Here is a 16,135-nt window from a genome sequence, read left to right on the forward strand (position 1 = left end):
AAGCACTTCATAATGACAGAAGTGAGTGCAATGGGGCGATAGTCATTTAGTTCAGCTACCTTAGCTTTCTTGGGAACAGGAACAATGGTGGCCATCTTGAAGCATGTGGAGACAACAGACTGGGATAGGGATTGGTTGAATATGTCCGTAAACACACCAGCCAGCTGGTCTGCGCATGCTCTGATGACGAGGCTAGGGATACCGTCTAGGCCGGCTGCCTTGCGAGTGTTAACACGTTTAAATGTTTTACTCATGTTGGCCACGGAGAAGGAGAGCCCACAGGCTTTGGTAGCAGGCATTGTATTGTCCTGTTATCCGTGATTGACTGTAGACCCTGCCACGTACGTCTTGTGTTTTAGCCATTGAATTGCGACTCTACTTTGTCTCTATACTGACACTTTGCTTGTTTGATTGCCTTGCGAAGGGAATAGCTGCACTGTTTATATTCGGTCATGTTTCCAGTCGCCTTGCCATGATTAAAAGCGGTGGTTCGCGCTTTCAGTTTTACAAGAATGCTGCCATTAATCCACGGTTTCTGGTTAGGGAAGGTTTTAATAGTCACAGAGGGTACGACATCTCCGATGCACTTGCTAATAAACTCGCTCACAGAGTCGGCGTATACATCAGTGTTGTTGTCTGAGGCCATCCAGGACATATCCCAGATCAATGAGGTACAGTACAACACACATTTGGAAATGTAAAACTTAAATTTAACACTTGCATTTAAACACTTGAATGAAACACTTAGGGCCTGTTTCCCGGGAAATAGATTAAGCCTAGTCCTGCACTAAATAGATAATACAATGAAGATTATCCATTCAGCATGCTATTAAGACCAGAATTAGGCCTAATGTGTTTCCAGAAATATGGCCCTTAAATGACGTAGAGCCTGGTTCCTCTCTAGGTTCCTGCTTTTTTTAGTGAGTTTTTCCTAGCCACCGTGCTTCTACATCTGCATTGCTTGCTGTTTGGGGTTTTAGGCTGGGTTTCTGTATAGCACTTTGTGACATGTTAAATCTACTGAATTAATAAGGGCTTTATAAATACATTTGATTGGTTTACAGTAAGATGTTTAATATTCATCTTGAGGATGCCTTTTACCTTTATTAGGATGGAGAGAACATGTTCAACAGGGCCAAGCTGGTGAACATTGGCTATGCTGAGGCCCTGAAAGAGTATGACTACGACTGCTTTGTGTTCAGTGGCGTGGACATCATTCCCATGGATGACCGCAACCCCTACAAATGCTTCAGCCAGCCCAGACACCTGTCTGTCTCCGTGGATAAGTTTGGCTTCAAAGTACGTGTGATGTCCTATTGCAGTGCCACAGGACGATGTCGACCTCGAAAGATAACCTTTATTTTTGAGTGAACTATCACTTTAAAGGATTAAATGCTGACTCAGGGGTTGTTCATGTTTCCTCACACCTACTGTATTACCCAGGGGGGGAAAGGACTCTAAGGGCTCGATGCAATCTGTATCGCCGAAGCGGTAGAGATTACGTCATTTAAATGTGAAGGTATTTCCCGATGGAACCGACATATGCAGCGTTTCCCCGGGAATGCAGTCTCCACTAACACAGGAACATTGCTTTTAAATGTAACTCTGGCTACAACGCAGAACTTTAGCGCTACGGATTGAATAGATTGAATAGATCCCTAACACTGTACCACATCGTAACTCTTGATCTTACTAACTTTTGCCTGCTCATAAAATCACGATGTCATCAGTATCTCCGGATGATGTCATCGGAAACACATCTTTCACTTAACACTTATCTTTTCAACTAAAGATCTTTTCTTTTTCTTCTTCTCTTAATCAATTTAATCAAATTCCTTTCACTGGTCTTATTTCCATAGGGTGAATAACAGAGGAATGTCCATCCCTCGTCCGGATGGCGTAGTCGGAAAATGCCGGAATGATCCATCACGAAAGAGACAAAAATAACAACGAAAATCCTTAGAGGTAAAGCTTTAGAACAACCGCATTCACTAAGTTCCCCAACTATACTCCAAATGTTGATGACAGTTGATTATTTTGCCCTGCAGGTTCAAGAGAATAGATCATTACGTTGAAGACGATGGATACTGATGGCCTCCACTCTCTCGAGTACGAAGTTGTCGCATTTGAAAAGCATGACCTGTTCACAAAGACTACAGTAGATGTGGGGATGATACCCAAAGATAAAGAAGACATAGACAAAGGATGAATGAGGAAGAGATGAACCAGCAGGGCTGGATCTTGGGCCTGACTAATCGGTGCCTGTATGTAGCCTCGCTACTTTTATAGCCTCGCTACTTTTATAGCCTCGCTACTTTTATAGCCTCGCTACTTTTATAGCCTCGCTACTGTTTTCCACTGCCTTTTTACTGTTTTTATTTCTTTATTTATCTATTGTTCACCTAATACCTTTTATGCACTATTGGTTAGAGCCTGTAAGTAAGCATTTCGCTATAAGGTCAACTACACCTGTTTTATTTGGCCCATGTGACAAATAAACTTTGATTTGAATGTGCTGTTTGCTCATGTTATTCTACACATTTTGCCATGATGCTGAGAAAATGTTTCAGATTTAAAGTTATTTTCTGGCAATTCTACATATTTGTCCATGGCATATGACATGTTAATATGCTGTCTGGAGGGCCCCTGACCTCCAGTGGGCCCTCTGGGGGTTGGGGTCCCCGGGGCGCGTTCCCGTTCGTAAGTCCGGCCCTGTGAAGAAGGCAGGAACCACCTGGAATGAGGTCAAGGAAACTGCCCAGAACAGAGTTAACTGGAGATGCACCGTTGAGGCCCTTTGCTCCACTAGGAGCTGAAAGAAGTCAAGTAAGTGAAGTCAAGGGGAGGCCTGTGTCAATAGTGTATGTAAACGTCTGTCACCTGTGTATACAGTACGAGAGGTGCTGAGTAAAGAGGGCAGCAGCGCACAATCTATTGCATTAACCAATAACCTATTGCAGAGGCTGCAGCGGTTATAATGCAACACTGTAGAAACGTAACATCTACTGACTGACTTAGTATGAATCTTTGAGGTGTCATGATGTCCACCTACTAATTGGCCCGTTTGTCCCTCAAGCTGCCTGATTGGCAGAGCTTTGTGCAGTACTGCTTTCACTGTAATCCTACTGCAATTTCCCAACTCTGAAATAACCCCCCTCCAAGTTTCAATTACAAATGGGAAAGTCTGAGGTGATTTTGATACCCACGTTTACGAGTTGTGACATTTCAGCTCTGATCATTCACCTTTTCAAGGAGCATTTGAAGGCAGCTTTACTTTTGGTTTACAAATACAGTATTTTTGCTCTACACTAGTGTACATCAAGCAAGGGCTATGGAATGTAAAGGTTTCAGAGATGCTTTTTGATATGGTTGTTGATTGAATGTGTTGCCTTTCCTCCTTTTAAGTAATTTTCTCTATTTTCTCTGTGAAAATCTGAACCTTCGTTTTGTTAATGCGTTATAGTGTGGCTACCGTGTGAGTCATTGGGAAACTCCAACAAACAATTAGAAAATGTTCAACATTTCAAAAAATTAGGAAATGTTCAACATTTCAAAATAAATACATTTGCCAATTAATTTAATATCTGGTCATGTTGTTTGGTGATGTCAGACCCCACTTAGCAGCTCTCCTCCATGACCAAGAGGTCTATTCTGGAATGGGAGGAACAGATTTAGGATCTTAATTTTATCACTATTTTGTTGCTGTATTTTCCAGGAAATGCAAACTTGTAGTGTATTTGAGTTTTAAAAATGCTTCTAAAGTTTGTCATTTCAAAAATGTGCCAACCCCTACAAAAATGTCCAATCAGTATAATCCACATAATTCACATTTCCTGTTGCTGCAGGATTTTTTTTCCTGCTGTAGCAAACTAGCTCAAATTAAGATCCTACATCTGTATCTGTGTGTCATTATCAAGGTTTCCATCCAATTGGCGACAGGTTCTAAATATTCTAAAAATCTGCATAAAGAAAATAAGCTGACTGGCGGCTCTGGCGGATCCTGGCAGACTGGCGGCTCTGGCGAATCCTGGCAGACTGGTGGCTCTGGCGGATCCTGGCAGACTGGCGGCTCTGGTTACTCCATGCTGACTGGCGGCTCTGGCTGCTCCATGCTGACTGGCGGCTCTGGCGGCTCATGACAGGCGGGAGACTCTGGCGGCTCATGACAGGCGGGAGACTCTGGCGGCTCATGACAGGCGGGAGACTGGCGGCTCATGACAGGCGGGAGACTCTGGCGGCTCATGACAGGCGCGAGACTCTGGCGGCTCATGACAGGCGGGAGACTCTGGCGGCTCATGACAGGCGGGAGACTCTGGCGGCTCATGACAGGCGGGAGACTGGCGGCTCATGACAGGCGGGAGACTCTGGCGGCTCATGACAGGCGGGAGACTCTGGCGGCTCATGACAGGCGGGAGACTCTGGCGGCTCATGACAGGCGGGAGACTCTGGCGGCTCATGACAGGCGGGAGACTGGCGGCTCATGACAGGCGGGAGACTCTGGCGGCTCATGACAGGCGGGAGACTCTGGCGCCTCATGACAGGCGGGAGACTCTGGCGCCTCATGACAGGCGGGAGACTCTGGCGCCTCATGACAGGCGGGAGACTCTGGCGCCTCATGACAGTAGTAGCACTGTAGGCCTGGTGTGTGGTGCTGGCACTGGTGGTACTGGGCCGAGGACACGCACCTCAGGTCGAGTGCGGGGAGCTGCCACCGGAGGGCGTGTGTGTTGAGGTGGCACTGGATGGACCAGACCGTGAAGGCGAACTGGAGATCTTGAGAGCAGGGTTGGCACCAACCGCCCTGGCTGGATCGTCACCCTAGTCCGGCAGTTGTGAGGAGCTGAGATGTAGTGTACCGGGCTAAGCATGCGTACTGGGGACACCGTGCATTCCACCGCATAACACCATGCCTGACCAGTACCACGCCCGCCATGGTTAGCACTGCTAGGCGCACTGTAGCGCTGAGCTGGCACAGGACGTGCAAGGCTAGGGAGGTGCACAGGTGGCCTGGTGCGTGAGGCTGACACAATCTTCACCAGCCAACTAGCATGCACCTCAGGACGAGTATGGAGAGCTGACCCAGGTGCCATCAAAACCCCGACACGCTTCGTCGGGTGAATTTTGTGCCTCATGCACCAACACAGCAACTCCCTCATAACTCTCTCCTCCAATTTCCCCATTAACTCCTTCACAGTCTCTGCTTCGCTCACCTCCAACACCGGCTCTGGTTCTGGTTTCCTCCTTGGCTCCTTATGATAAACAGGGGGAGTTGGCTCAGGTCTGACTCCTGACTCTGCCACACTCTCCCTGTGCCACCCCCCAATACATTTTTGGGGCTGACTCTTGGGCTTCCATCCGCGCCGCCGTGCTTTCTCCTCATACCAGCACCTCTCCGCTTTCGCTGCCTCCAGCTATTCTTTCGGGCGGCGATATTCTCCTGGCTGTGCCCAGGGTCCTTAACCGTCCAATTCGTCCTCCCATGTCCATTCCTCTTTGCGCTGCTCCTGCTGCCGCTGCCTGTCACCACGCCGCTTGGTCCTGTTGTGGTGGGTGATTCTGTTACGGTTTTCTTCTGGTGAAAGAGAGGCGGACCAAAACGTTATTATTTATAAACATCACACGATAACATGAACAATATACTTATACAAAACAAGAAAACGTGGAAAACCGAAAACAGTCCTAACTGGTGCAAAACACAGAGACAGGAACAAACACCCACAAGAGACCTAAAGAATATGACTGCCTAAATATGGTTCCCAATCAGAGACAACGATAACCACCTGCCTCTGATTGAGAACCACTCCAGGCAACCATAGACTTACCTAGAATACTTAACTAAACACAATCCCATAAACTACAAAACCCCTAGACAAGACAAACACCTAATCACCCATGTCACACCCTGGCCTAACCACAATAATAAAGAAAACACAAAACACAAAATACTAAGGCCAGGACATGACACTAGTCTATATGATGAGATTACTATGGATAAGAGCAAGAATAATTTTACTTGTCAAACGGCAGTCAAGCATTGATCATCATGTCACCAAAATAAGACCCTCGATAGGTATTGGAAAGGAGCATCAAGGTCATCTTGCACTTTCACAATCCTGTGATGTTCATAATTGATTTAATCTATATCCTAATAATCTGCGTGCTTTCCCGAGTTGTAGTGGGAGTACCACACACCACATCATTGCGTGACTTCAAGTTTACTTTGATATTATGGTTATTATGTCAATATTTACGCTTAAAGACGTTTCCACCACCATTTCTCGCATAATTCATTATACCGACACAAAAAGATCCCACCATGGCCAACAAATTAGGCCTATCTGTCTGCATTTATACAATTTGACCTAAACTACCTGTTTCCATCACAGCTGTCATGATTTAAAAAAAAATGTGGTTTGACTTTACTCACATAAACTGTGGATGGAAACGTGGTTCCAGAAGCACCTTAGTGGGCACAACGTTACATTGTAGGGTTAATATGGGTTACGTTGCAACCCATATTACCAGTCAGTTCAACCTCTCTTTCGTATTGACCAAGATTCCTAAAGATTGGAAAGCTGCCGTGGGCATCCCCTTCATCAAAGGGACTGACACTCTAGACCCAAACTGTTATAGACCTATATCCATTCTGCCCTGCCTTTCTAAAGTCTTCAAAAGCAAAGTTAACAAACAGGTGACTGAACATTTGGAATCCCACCGTACCTTCTCCGCTGTGCAATCCGGTTTCCGAGCTGATCACGGGTGCACCTCACCGTACTAAACAATATCATAACCGCCATCAATAAAAGACAGTACTGTGCAGTCATCTTCATCGACCTGGCCAGGGCTTTCGATTCTGTTAGTCACCACATTCTTATCGTCAGAATCAACAGCCTTGGTTTCTCAAATGACTGCCTCGCCTGGTTCACCAACTACGTCTTAGATAGAGTTCAGTGTGTCAAATCGGAGGGCCTGTTGTCCGGACCTCTGGCAGTCTCTATGGGGGTGCCACAGGGTTCATTTCTCTGGCCGACTCTTTTCTCTGTATATATCAACAATGTCGCTCTTGCTACGGGTGATTCCTTGATCCACCTCTACGAAGACGACACCATTCTGTATACTTCTACCCCTTCTTTGGACACTATGTTAACAAACCTCCAAACGAGCTTCAATGCCATACAACACTCCTTCCGTGGCCTCCAACTGCTCTTAAACGCTAGTAAAACTAAATGCATGCTTTTCAACTGATCGCTGCCAGCACCCGCCCGCCCGACTAGCATCACTACTCTTAGAATATGTGGACAACTACAAATACCTAGGTATCTGGCTAGACTGTAAACTCTCCTTCCAGACTCATATTAAACATCTCCAAATCTAAATTAAATCTAGAATTGGCTTCCTATTTCGCAACAAAGCATCCTTCACTCACACTGCCAAACATACCTTCGTAAAACTGACTATCCTACCGATCCTCGACTTCGGCGATGCCATTTACAAAATAACCTCCAACACTCTACTCAGCAAACTGGATGCAGTCTATCACAGTATCATCCATTTTGTCACCAAAGCCCCATATACAGTACTAACCACCACTGTGACCTGTATGCTCTCGTTGGCTGGCTCGAGGTCAGGGGCAGGCAGAGTGGTCAAGCAGGCGGGCTCAAAGTCAGGACAAGCAAGGGTCAAAACCAGGGGGACGAGAAAAAGAGAGACTGGGAAAAAACGGGAGCTGAGAGAAAAACGCTGATTGACTTGGCAACAAGACAAACTGGCACAGACAGAGGTTACTTTCTTTATTTCCTATTCATTTATTATCTGGTGATGATGATGTCATTTGTGTGTCGATGTCAGACCCTCCTAGCAACTCCCTTGCCTGACGACTATAAGGTGAATAAGACCAGGGATATGGGCAGTCAGGAGAGGTGTAACGTTAAATAACGCTCAGTTAGAAATGCATTGTGTACAACAGGTATGATATTATTGCATGTCGTATAGAATAGGGGTTGATTGTGTCAGGCTCTATTGATTACATTTCTATCTGCTGCCACATTCTGAATATTTCATTCCACTGAATTCACAGAAAATGGTGAAGTTGCCTGTTGCCTCTTGACGCTGATATTGGGTTTTGTGTTTTTCCCAGCTAATGATTAAAGGGCAATTCCGCGACTTTTCAACCATGGAGGAGTTAGTGCCTACAAAAAGACACCATTAATATTTATCTGTTTTACATTTTGAATTAGAGTAAGTAGTAGTACACACAATGTTTTATTTCTTTTATTTAACCTTTATTTAACTAGGCAAGTTAAGAACAAATTCTTATTTAAAATGACGGCCTACCAAAAGACAAACCGCCTCCTGCGTGGAAGGGGGCTGGGATTTAAAATTAAAATAAATTAAATAAAAATATAGGACAAAACACACATCACGACAAGAGAGACAACACTACATAAAGAGAGACCTAAGACTGCAACATAGCATGGCAGCAACACATGACAACACAGGTATGGTAGCAACACAACCTGACAACAACATGGTAGCAACACAACATGGCAGCAGCACAAAACAGGGTACAAACATTATACAAAAGGAGTTAGTTATCAGTATCTTTGCTAGTAGTACCAGCTACCTAGCGCTGCTAGCTAGACACTGATTAACTAGTGCTACTTACTAGCTAGATGATAGCTAGCCATTAGCTAGCTAGCACTAGCTAGGTAACAGCTAGAGCACAAGCAACAGTGGTTGCTTGGTTGTAGTGATTTTTGGCATTAACATTGTATCTGTCATATGTGCTCCCTCTCCGGCCTCTAGGTCACCAGGCTGCTCGTTATGGCACACACCTGTCACCATCATTACGAGCATCTGCGCGTCATCGGACACCATCACTTCCCTGATTACCTTCCCGATATATGTCACTCCCTTTGGTTCCTTCCTCAGGCGTCATTGTTTCTGTTCCTGTGTCAATTCTGTGCGTTGTTCGTGTCTCTTATTTTTGTTTTATGTTGTGTTTATTTATTAAAACACTCACCCCCTGAACTTGCTTCCCAACTCTCAGCGCACATCGTTACAGTATCCCAAAACTAAAATATAAACACAACATGTAAAATGTTGATCCCATGTTTCATGAGCTGAAATAAAAGATTCCAAACATTTTCCATACGAGCAAAAATCGTATTTCTCAAAAATGTTGTGCACAACTTTGTTTGCATCCTTCTTAGTGAGCATTTCTCCTTTGCCAAGATAATCCATCCACCTGACAGGTGTGGCATATCAAGGCCATCCTAAAATGTGCAGTTTTGTCACGCAACACAATGCCACAGATGTCACAAGTTTTGAGGGAGCGTGCAATGGGCATGCTGACTGCAAGAATGTCCACCAGCGCTATGGCCAGAGAATTTAATGTTCATTTTTCTACCATAAGCCGTCTCCAACGTCGTTTTAGAAAATTTGGCAGTACGTCCAATAGGCCTCACAACAGCAGACCACATATAACCAAGCCAACCCAGGATCTCCACATCTGACTTTTCACCTGCGGGATCGTATGAGACCAGCTACAAGGACAGCTGATGAAACTGTGGGTTTGCACAACCAAAGAATTTCTGCTCAAACTGTCAGGGTTTTGACCTGACTGCAGTTTGGCGTTGTAACTGACTTCATTGGGCAAATGCTAATGTTTGATGGCCACTGGCACACTGGAGAAGTGTGCTCTTCATGGATGAATCCCGGTTTCAACCGTACCGGACAGATGGCAGATGAAATCGTGTGGGTGAGCAGTTTACTGATGTCAACGTTGTGAACAGAGTGCTCCATGGTGAAGGTGGGGTTATGGTATGGGCAGGCATAAGCTACGGACAATGAACAAAATTGCATTTTATCAATGGCAATTTGAATGCACAGAGATACCGTGACGACACCCTGAGGCCCATTGTTGTTCCATTCATCTGCCGCCATCACCTCATGTTTCAACATGATAATGCATGGCTTCATGTCGCAAGGAACTGTAAACAATTCCTAGAAGCTGAACATTTCCCAGTTCTTCCATGGCCTGCATACTTACCAGACAGGTAAGTAGCATTGAGCATGTCTTGGATTCTCTGGATCGACGTGTATCACAGTGTGTTCTAGGTCCCGTCAATATCCTGAAACTTCGCACAGCCATTGAAGAGGAGTGGGACAACATTCCACAGGCCACAATCAACAGCCTGATCAACTCTTTGCGAAGGAGATGTATCGCTCTGCATGAGGCAGGTGGTGGTCAGGCCAAATACTGACTGATCCATGTCCATACCTTTTTTCAAAGGTATCTGTGACCAACAGATGCATATCTGTATTCCCAGTCATCTGAAATCCATAATATCCATAATACATTTATTTAATTTGCCTGATTACCGACGGATATGTGAGTAGCACACGGACTCCCTGGAACATGTTGGGAGTTCAGGTTGTGCGCCAACTAAGACATTAAAATACCATGCGCTTTACGATTCGCAGACCAGCTTGGCATCAGCATGCACAATCTGCAGCTGGATGCTTCTCAAAAAGGGTGCTAGAACCTAAAAGGGTTCTTCAACATTCCCCATGGCCTTTTTTTGAAGAGTTTAGATCTGTACATAGGGGAAACAAGCTGAATTCACAGACAGTTTTGGTTTAAGAAGCAGAACATACTACCGTTCAAAGGTTTGGGGTCACATAGAAATGTCCTTGTTTTTAAAAGAAAATTACATTTTTGTCCCTTAAAATAACATCAAATTGATCAGAAATACAGTGTAGACATTGTTAATGTTGTAAATTACTATTGTAACTGTTTTTTATGGAATATCTACATAGGCATACAGAGGCCCATTATCAGCAACCATCACTCTTGTGTTCCAATGGAAGGTTGTGTTAGCTAATCATTTTAAAAGGCTAATTGATCATTAGAAAGCCCTTTTGCAATTATGTTAGCACAGCTGAAAACTGTTGTCCTGATTAAAGAAGCAATAAAACTGGCCTTCTTTAGACTAGTTGAGTATCTGGAGCATCAGCATTTGTGGGTTCGATTACAGGCTCAAAATGGCCAGAAACAAAGGACTTTTTTCTGAAACGCATCTGTCTATTCTTGTTCTGAGAATTGAAGGCTATTCCATGCGAGAAATTGCCAAGACACTGAAGATCTCGTACAACGCTGTGTACTACTCCCTTCACAGAAAAGCACAAACTGGCTCTAACCAGAATAGAAAGAGGAGTGGGAGGCCCCGGTGCACAACTGAGCAAGAGGACAAGTACATTAGAGTGTCTAGTTCGAGAAACAGATGCCCCACAAGTCCTCAACTGGCAGCTTCATTAAATAGTACCCGCAAAACACCAGTCTTAACGTCAACAGTGAAGAGGCAACTCTGAGATGCTGGGCTTCATTGCGAGGTTACAAAGAAAAAGCCATATCTCAGACTGGCCAATAAAAATAAAATATTAAGAAGAACACAGACATTGAACAGTGGAAGATGGGAAAAAAAGTGTTATGGACAATCTAAGTTTGAGGTGTTTGGATCACAAAGAAGAAGATTCATGAGACGCAGAAAAAATGAAAAGATGCTAGAGGAGTTCTTGCCGCCATCTGTCAAGCGTGGTGGAGGCAAAGTGATGGTATGGGGGTTCTTTGGTGGTGGTAAAGTGGGAGATTTCTACAGGGTAAAAGGGATCTTGAAGAAGGAAGGCTATCACTCCATTTTGCAACGCCATGCCATACCCTGCTTAATTGGAACCAATTTCCTCCTATAACAGGACAATGCCCCAAAGCACAGCTCCAAACTATGCAATAACTATTTAGGGAAGAAGCAGTCAGCTGGTATTCTGTCTATAATGGAGTGGCCAGCACAGTCACCGGATCTCAACCCTATTGAGCTGTTATGGGAGCAGCTTGACCGTATGGTACGTAAGAAGTGCCCATCAAGCGAATCCAACTTGTGGGAGATGCTTCAGGAAGCATGGGGTGAAATCTCTTCAGATTACCTCAACAAATTAGAATGCCAAAGGTCTGCAAGGTTGTAATTGCTGCATATGGAGGATTCTTTGATGAAAGCAAAGTTTGAAGGACACAATTATTATTTAATTTAAAATATATATATTTAAATCATTATTTTTAACCTTGTCAACGTCTTGACTATATTTATTATTCCTTTTGCAACTAATTTCATGTATGGAAAACAAGGACATTTCTAAGTGACCCCAAACTTCTCAACGTTAGTATACATTAAACATGACAAGATCAGCCTCACCTTTCTGTGATGTCCAGAGTTAGCTTCCTTTGCGCCGGAAGCAAACAAACAGTATATTAAAATGTTTTTCCAGATCGCCTCAAGAATGTTATCACAATCAAATCAAATCCAATTATATTGGTCACATACACATATTCAACAGATGTTATTGCGGGTGTAGTGAAATGCAATGTCAACCCATGACGGTTTAGACAACATCATACACATCTACCCATTATCTCATGGATGGTACATTAAAACTGGTATATCATCTGGCCACCTAGCCATTATAGTTTCAACATAGTTTCATCATCCCTTGACTCCAGCAGATGGCTGAATCAAGACTTTCTCACAGTTACTTAAATACTCCATGGTTTAATCAATGCTTTCTTTGAGAATTCGATTAAATTAAATTAAATGAAACCCTAAGATATCACACAGAAAATAGGCTTTACTTGACCTTCAAAGGCAACGAGGTGCATAACACACAGCAGCATCACTACTTTTCCAGCCATGTTGTCAGTGGATAGACGGTGGAGGCTGCTGAGAGGAGGACGGTTCATAATAATGGCCGGAACTGAGAAAATGGAATAGCATCAAACACATGGAAACCAAGTGTTAGATATATTTGAACCATTCCACGGATTCCACTCCAGTAATTACCACGATCCCGTTCTCCCCAATTAAGGTGCCACCAACCTCCTGTGATGGATAGACAGTGAGAGTGCCCCATCTCACAGTCTCTCACTGCTTATTATGAGGTTGACAAGTCCGCTGACAGGAAAGTGAGGTTGTGTCCTAAATAGAACCCTAGCCCTATGGGCCCTGGTCAAATGTGGTGCACTATATAGGGAACAGGGTGCCTACTTTTCTTAGCCAAAGATGATGAAATACATGTTGCAGTGATGTAGTTCCATGGTTTTCCCCTTTATTTCTCCTTTATTTAACCAGGTAGGCCAGATGAGAACAAATTCTCATTTACAACTGCGATCTGGCCAAGATAAAGCAAAGCCGTGTGACACAAACAACAACACAGAACTACACATGGAATAAACAAACGTACAATCAATAACACAATAGAAAAGTATATATAAAGTGTGTGAAAATGAGGTAAGATTAGGGGGGTAAGGCAATAAATAGGCCATAGTGGCAAAATATTTACAATTTAGCAATTAAACACTGGAGTGATAGATGTGCAGAAGATGAATGTGCAAGTAGAGATACTGGGGTGCAAAGGAGCAAAATAAATAAATAACAATATGGGGATGAGATAGTTAGGTGGGCTATTTACCGATGGGCTATGTACAGGTGCAATGATCTGTAAGCTGCTCTGAAAGCTGATGTTTAAAGTTAGTGAGGGAGATATGAGTCTCCAGCTTCAGTGATTTTTGCAAGTCATTTCCAGTCATTGGGAGCAGAGAACTGGAAGGAAAGGCGGCCAAAGAAGCAATTGGCTTTGGGTCTGACCAGTGAAATATACCTGCTGGAGCGTGTGCTATGGGTGGGTGATGCTATGGTGACCAGTGAGCTGAGATAAGGCGGGGCATTACCTAGCAAAGACTTATAGATGACCTGGAGCTAGTGGGTCTGGCGACGAATATGTAGCAATAGCCAGCCAACAAGAGCATACAGGTCACAGTGGTGGGTAGTATATGGGGCTTTGGTGAGAAAATGGATGGCACTGTGATAGACTGCATCCAATTTGCTGAGTGTTGGAGACTATTTTGTAAATGACATCGCCAAAGTCATGGATCGGTAGGATAGTCAGTTTTACGAGGGTATGTTTGGCAGTGTGAGTGAAGGATGCTTTGTTGTGAAATAGGAAGCCGATTCTAGATTTAATTTTGGATTGGAGATGCTTAATGTGAGTCTGGACGGAGAGTTTACAGCCTGACCAGACACCTAGGTATTTGTAGTTGTCCACATATTAAAAATCAGAACCATCCAGAGTAATGATGCTAGACGGGCGGGCAGGTGCGGGCAGCAATCGGTTGAAAAACATGCATTTAGTTTTACTTGCATTTAAGAGCAGTTGGAGGCCACGGAAGGAGTGTTGTATGGCAATGAAGTTCGTTTGGAGGTAAGTTAACACAGTGTCCAAAGAAGGTCCAGAGGTATACAGAATGGTGTCGTCTGCATAGAGATGGATCTGAGAATCACTAGCAGCAAGAGCGACATCATTGATGAATACAGAAAAGAGAGTCAGCCCGAGAATTGAACCCTGTGGCAACCCCATAGAGACCATCAGAGGTCCGGACAACAGGCCCTCCGATTTGACACACTCTACTCTGTCTGAGAAGTGGTTGGTGAATCAGGCGAAGCAGTCATTTGAGAAACCAAGGCTGTTGAGTCTGCCGATAAGAATGCGGTGATTGACAGAGTCGAAAGCCCTGGCCAAGTTGATGAATAAGGCTGCACAGTATTGTCGATGGCGTATATGATATCGTTTAGGACCTTGAGCTTGGCTGAGGTGCACACATGACCAGTTCGGAAAACAGATTGCATAGCGGAGAAGGTACGGTGGGACCCGAAATGATGGGTGATCTGTTTGTTAACTTGGCTTTCGAAAGACCTTAGAAAGGCAGTGTAGGATAGATTTAGGTCTGTAACAACCTTTGAGTTTTACAACTGATTATGGGGGGCCTGGGGGATAAACGTGAACCTTATTAAGTTATTGCTTTCGTGTTTTTGCAGTAACACTTTTGTAACGGGAATTTCCAGGTGAACAAAAAGGAGGTTAAACCAAAATAAGGTTAATCAAAAAGTTCCTTATAAGGTTCATCAAAATCAATCCGGCTTAATTCAATAATTCAGGGACACACCTCCAGAACAGAAGCAGAGAAAATGTCTAACGGGCCTCTTGGAGACAGTATATTCTAATCTGACATTTGGCATAGGTCCCCAGATCCTCAAAATGTTCTACAGCTGCACCATCGACAGCATCCTGACCGGTTGCATCACCACCTGGTATGGCAACTGCATGGCATCTGACCGTAAGGCACTACAGAAGATAGTATGTACAGCCCAGTGCATCACTGGGGCCAAGTTTCGTCAAAGACTCCCGTCACCCAAGTTATAGACTGTTCTCTCTGCTACTGCACGGCAAGCGGTACCTAGGACCAAAAGGCTACTTAACAGCTTCTACCCACAAGCCATAAGACTGCTGAACAACAAATCAAATAGCCACCCAGACTATTTACATTGACCCCCCCTTTTTTTACACTGCTGCTACTTGCTGTTTATCTAGTTACTTTACAAATTACTTCAACTAACCTGTACCCCACACATTGACTCGGTACCAGCACTCGTTTATAGCCTCATTATTGTTATGTACATTTCTTGTGTTACTTTTTGACTGACTAGATTTTTTTTAAACTTGAGTTTATTTAGTAAATATTATATTAACTCTACTTCTTCAACTGCATTGTAGGTTTAAGGGCTTGTAAGTAAGCATTCCGTGACAAGGTCTACACATTTTATTTTATTTGATATATAAACCCTTCTCATAAAACATTATCAAGGTTTACACGTAAAGGAGCGTATATGTCGCTTATACTGGTATTGAATTTAAAGTTTTATTAAATCCAATTATTTTAAAATGTAGGCCGAAAGCGCCAGAGAACAATTAGAATGGCCATATAGGCTAAAACTTTTTCTAAGGAAAAAAAAATAGACGACCTCAAAGGCATCTATTTGGTCATTCTTCTGGAGTAAATTCAAATTCAAACAAATCACAGCTTAGGGACTTGCAAATTAATAAAGACTACTAGGCAAGTACTACATAATGACTATGGTTGGGGCATTTTATTGAATAGTTTGCTAGTGCAGTTGCCTAGTAGGCTATGATTTCCTCGTTGTGGACTTTTATTATAGAGGAAGCCACAGGTCCACTAACTGTCATGTTACTG

At 43.8% G+C, this 16,135-nt stretch overlaps 1 protein-coding gene across 1 annotated transcript; it reads left to right on the forward strand.

The window, feature by feature from the left end:
• Positions 1-508: 508 nt before the first annotated feature.
• On the forward strand, positions 509-2,347 carry LOC124019101 (beta-1,4-galactosyltransferase 1-like). Its single transcript, XM_046334470.1, has 4 exons — positions 509-671; positions 1,111-1,298; positions 1,860-1,965; positions 2,049-2,347. The coding sequence occupies exons 1-3, from the start codon at positions 513-515 to the stop codon at positions 1,945-1,947; spliced, it is 435 nt and encodes a 144-aa protein (XP_046190426.1). The 5' UTR covers positions 509-512; the 3' UTR covers positions 1,948-1,965; positions 2,049-2,347.
• The last annotated feature ends 13,788 nt before the right edge of the window (positions 2,348-16,135 follow it).

The sequence above is a fragment of the Oncorhynchus gorbuscha genome, unplaced genomic scaffold (genome assembly GCF_021184085.1).
Source record: "Oncorhynchus gorbuscha isolate QuinsamMale2020 ecotype Even-year unplaced genomic scaffold, OgorEven_v1.0 Un_scaffold_7:::fragment_2:::debris, whole genome shotgun sequence".
NCBI lineage: Eukaryota > Metazoa > Chordata > Actinopteri > Salmoniformes > Salmonidae > Oncorhynchus > Oncorhynchus gorbuscha.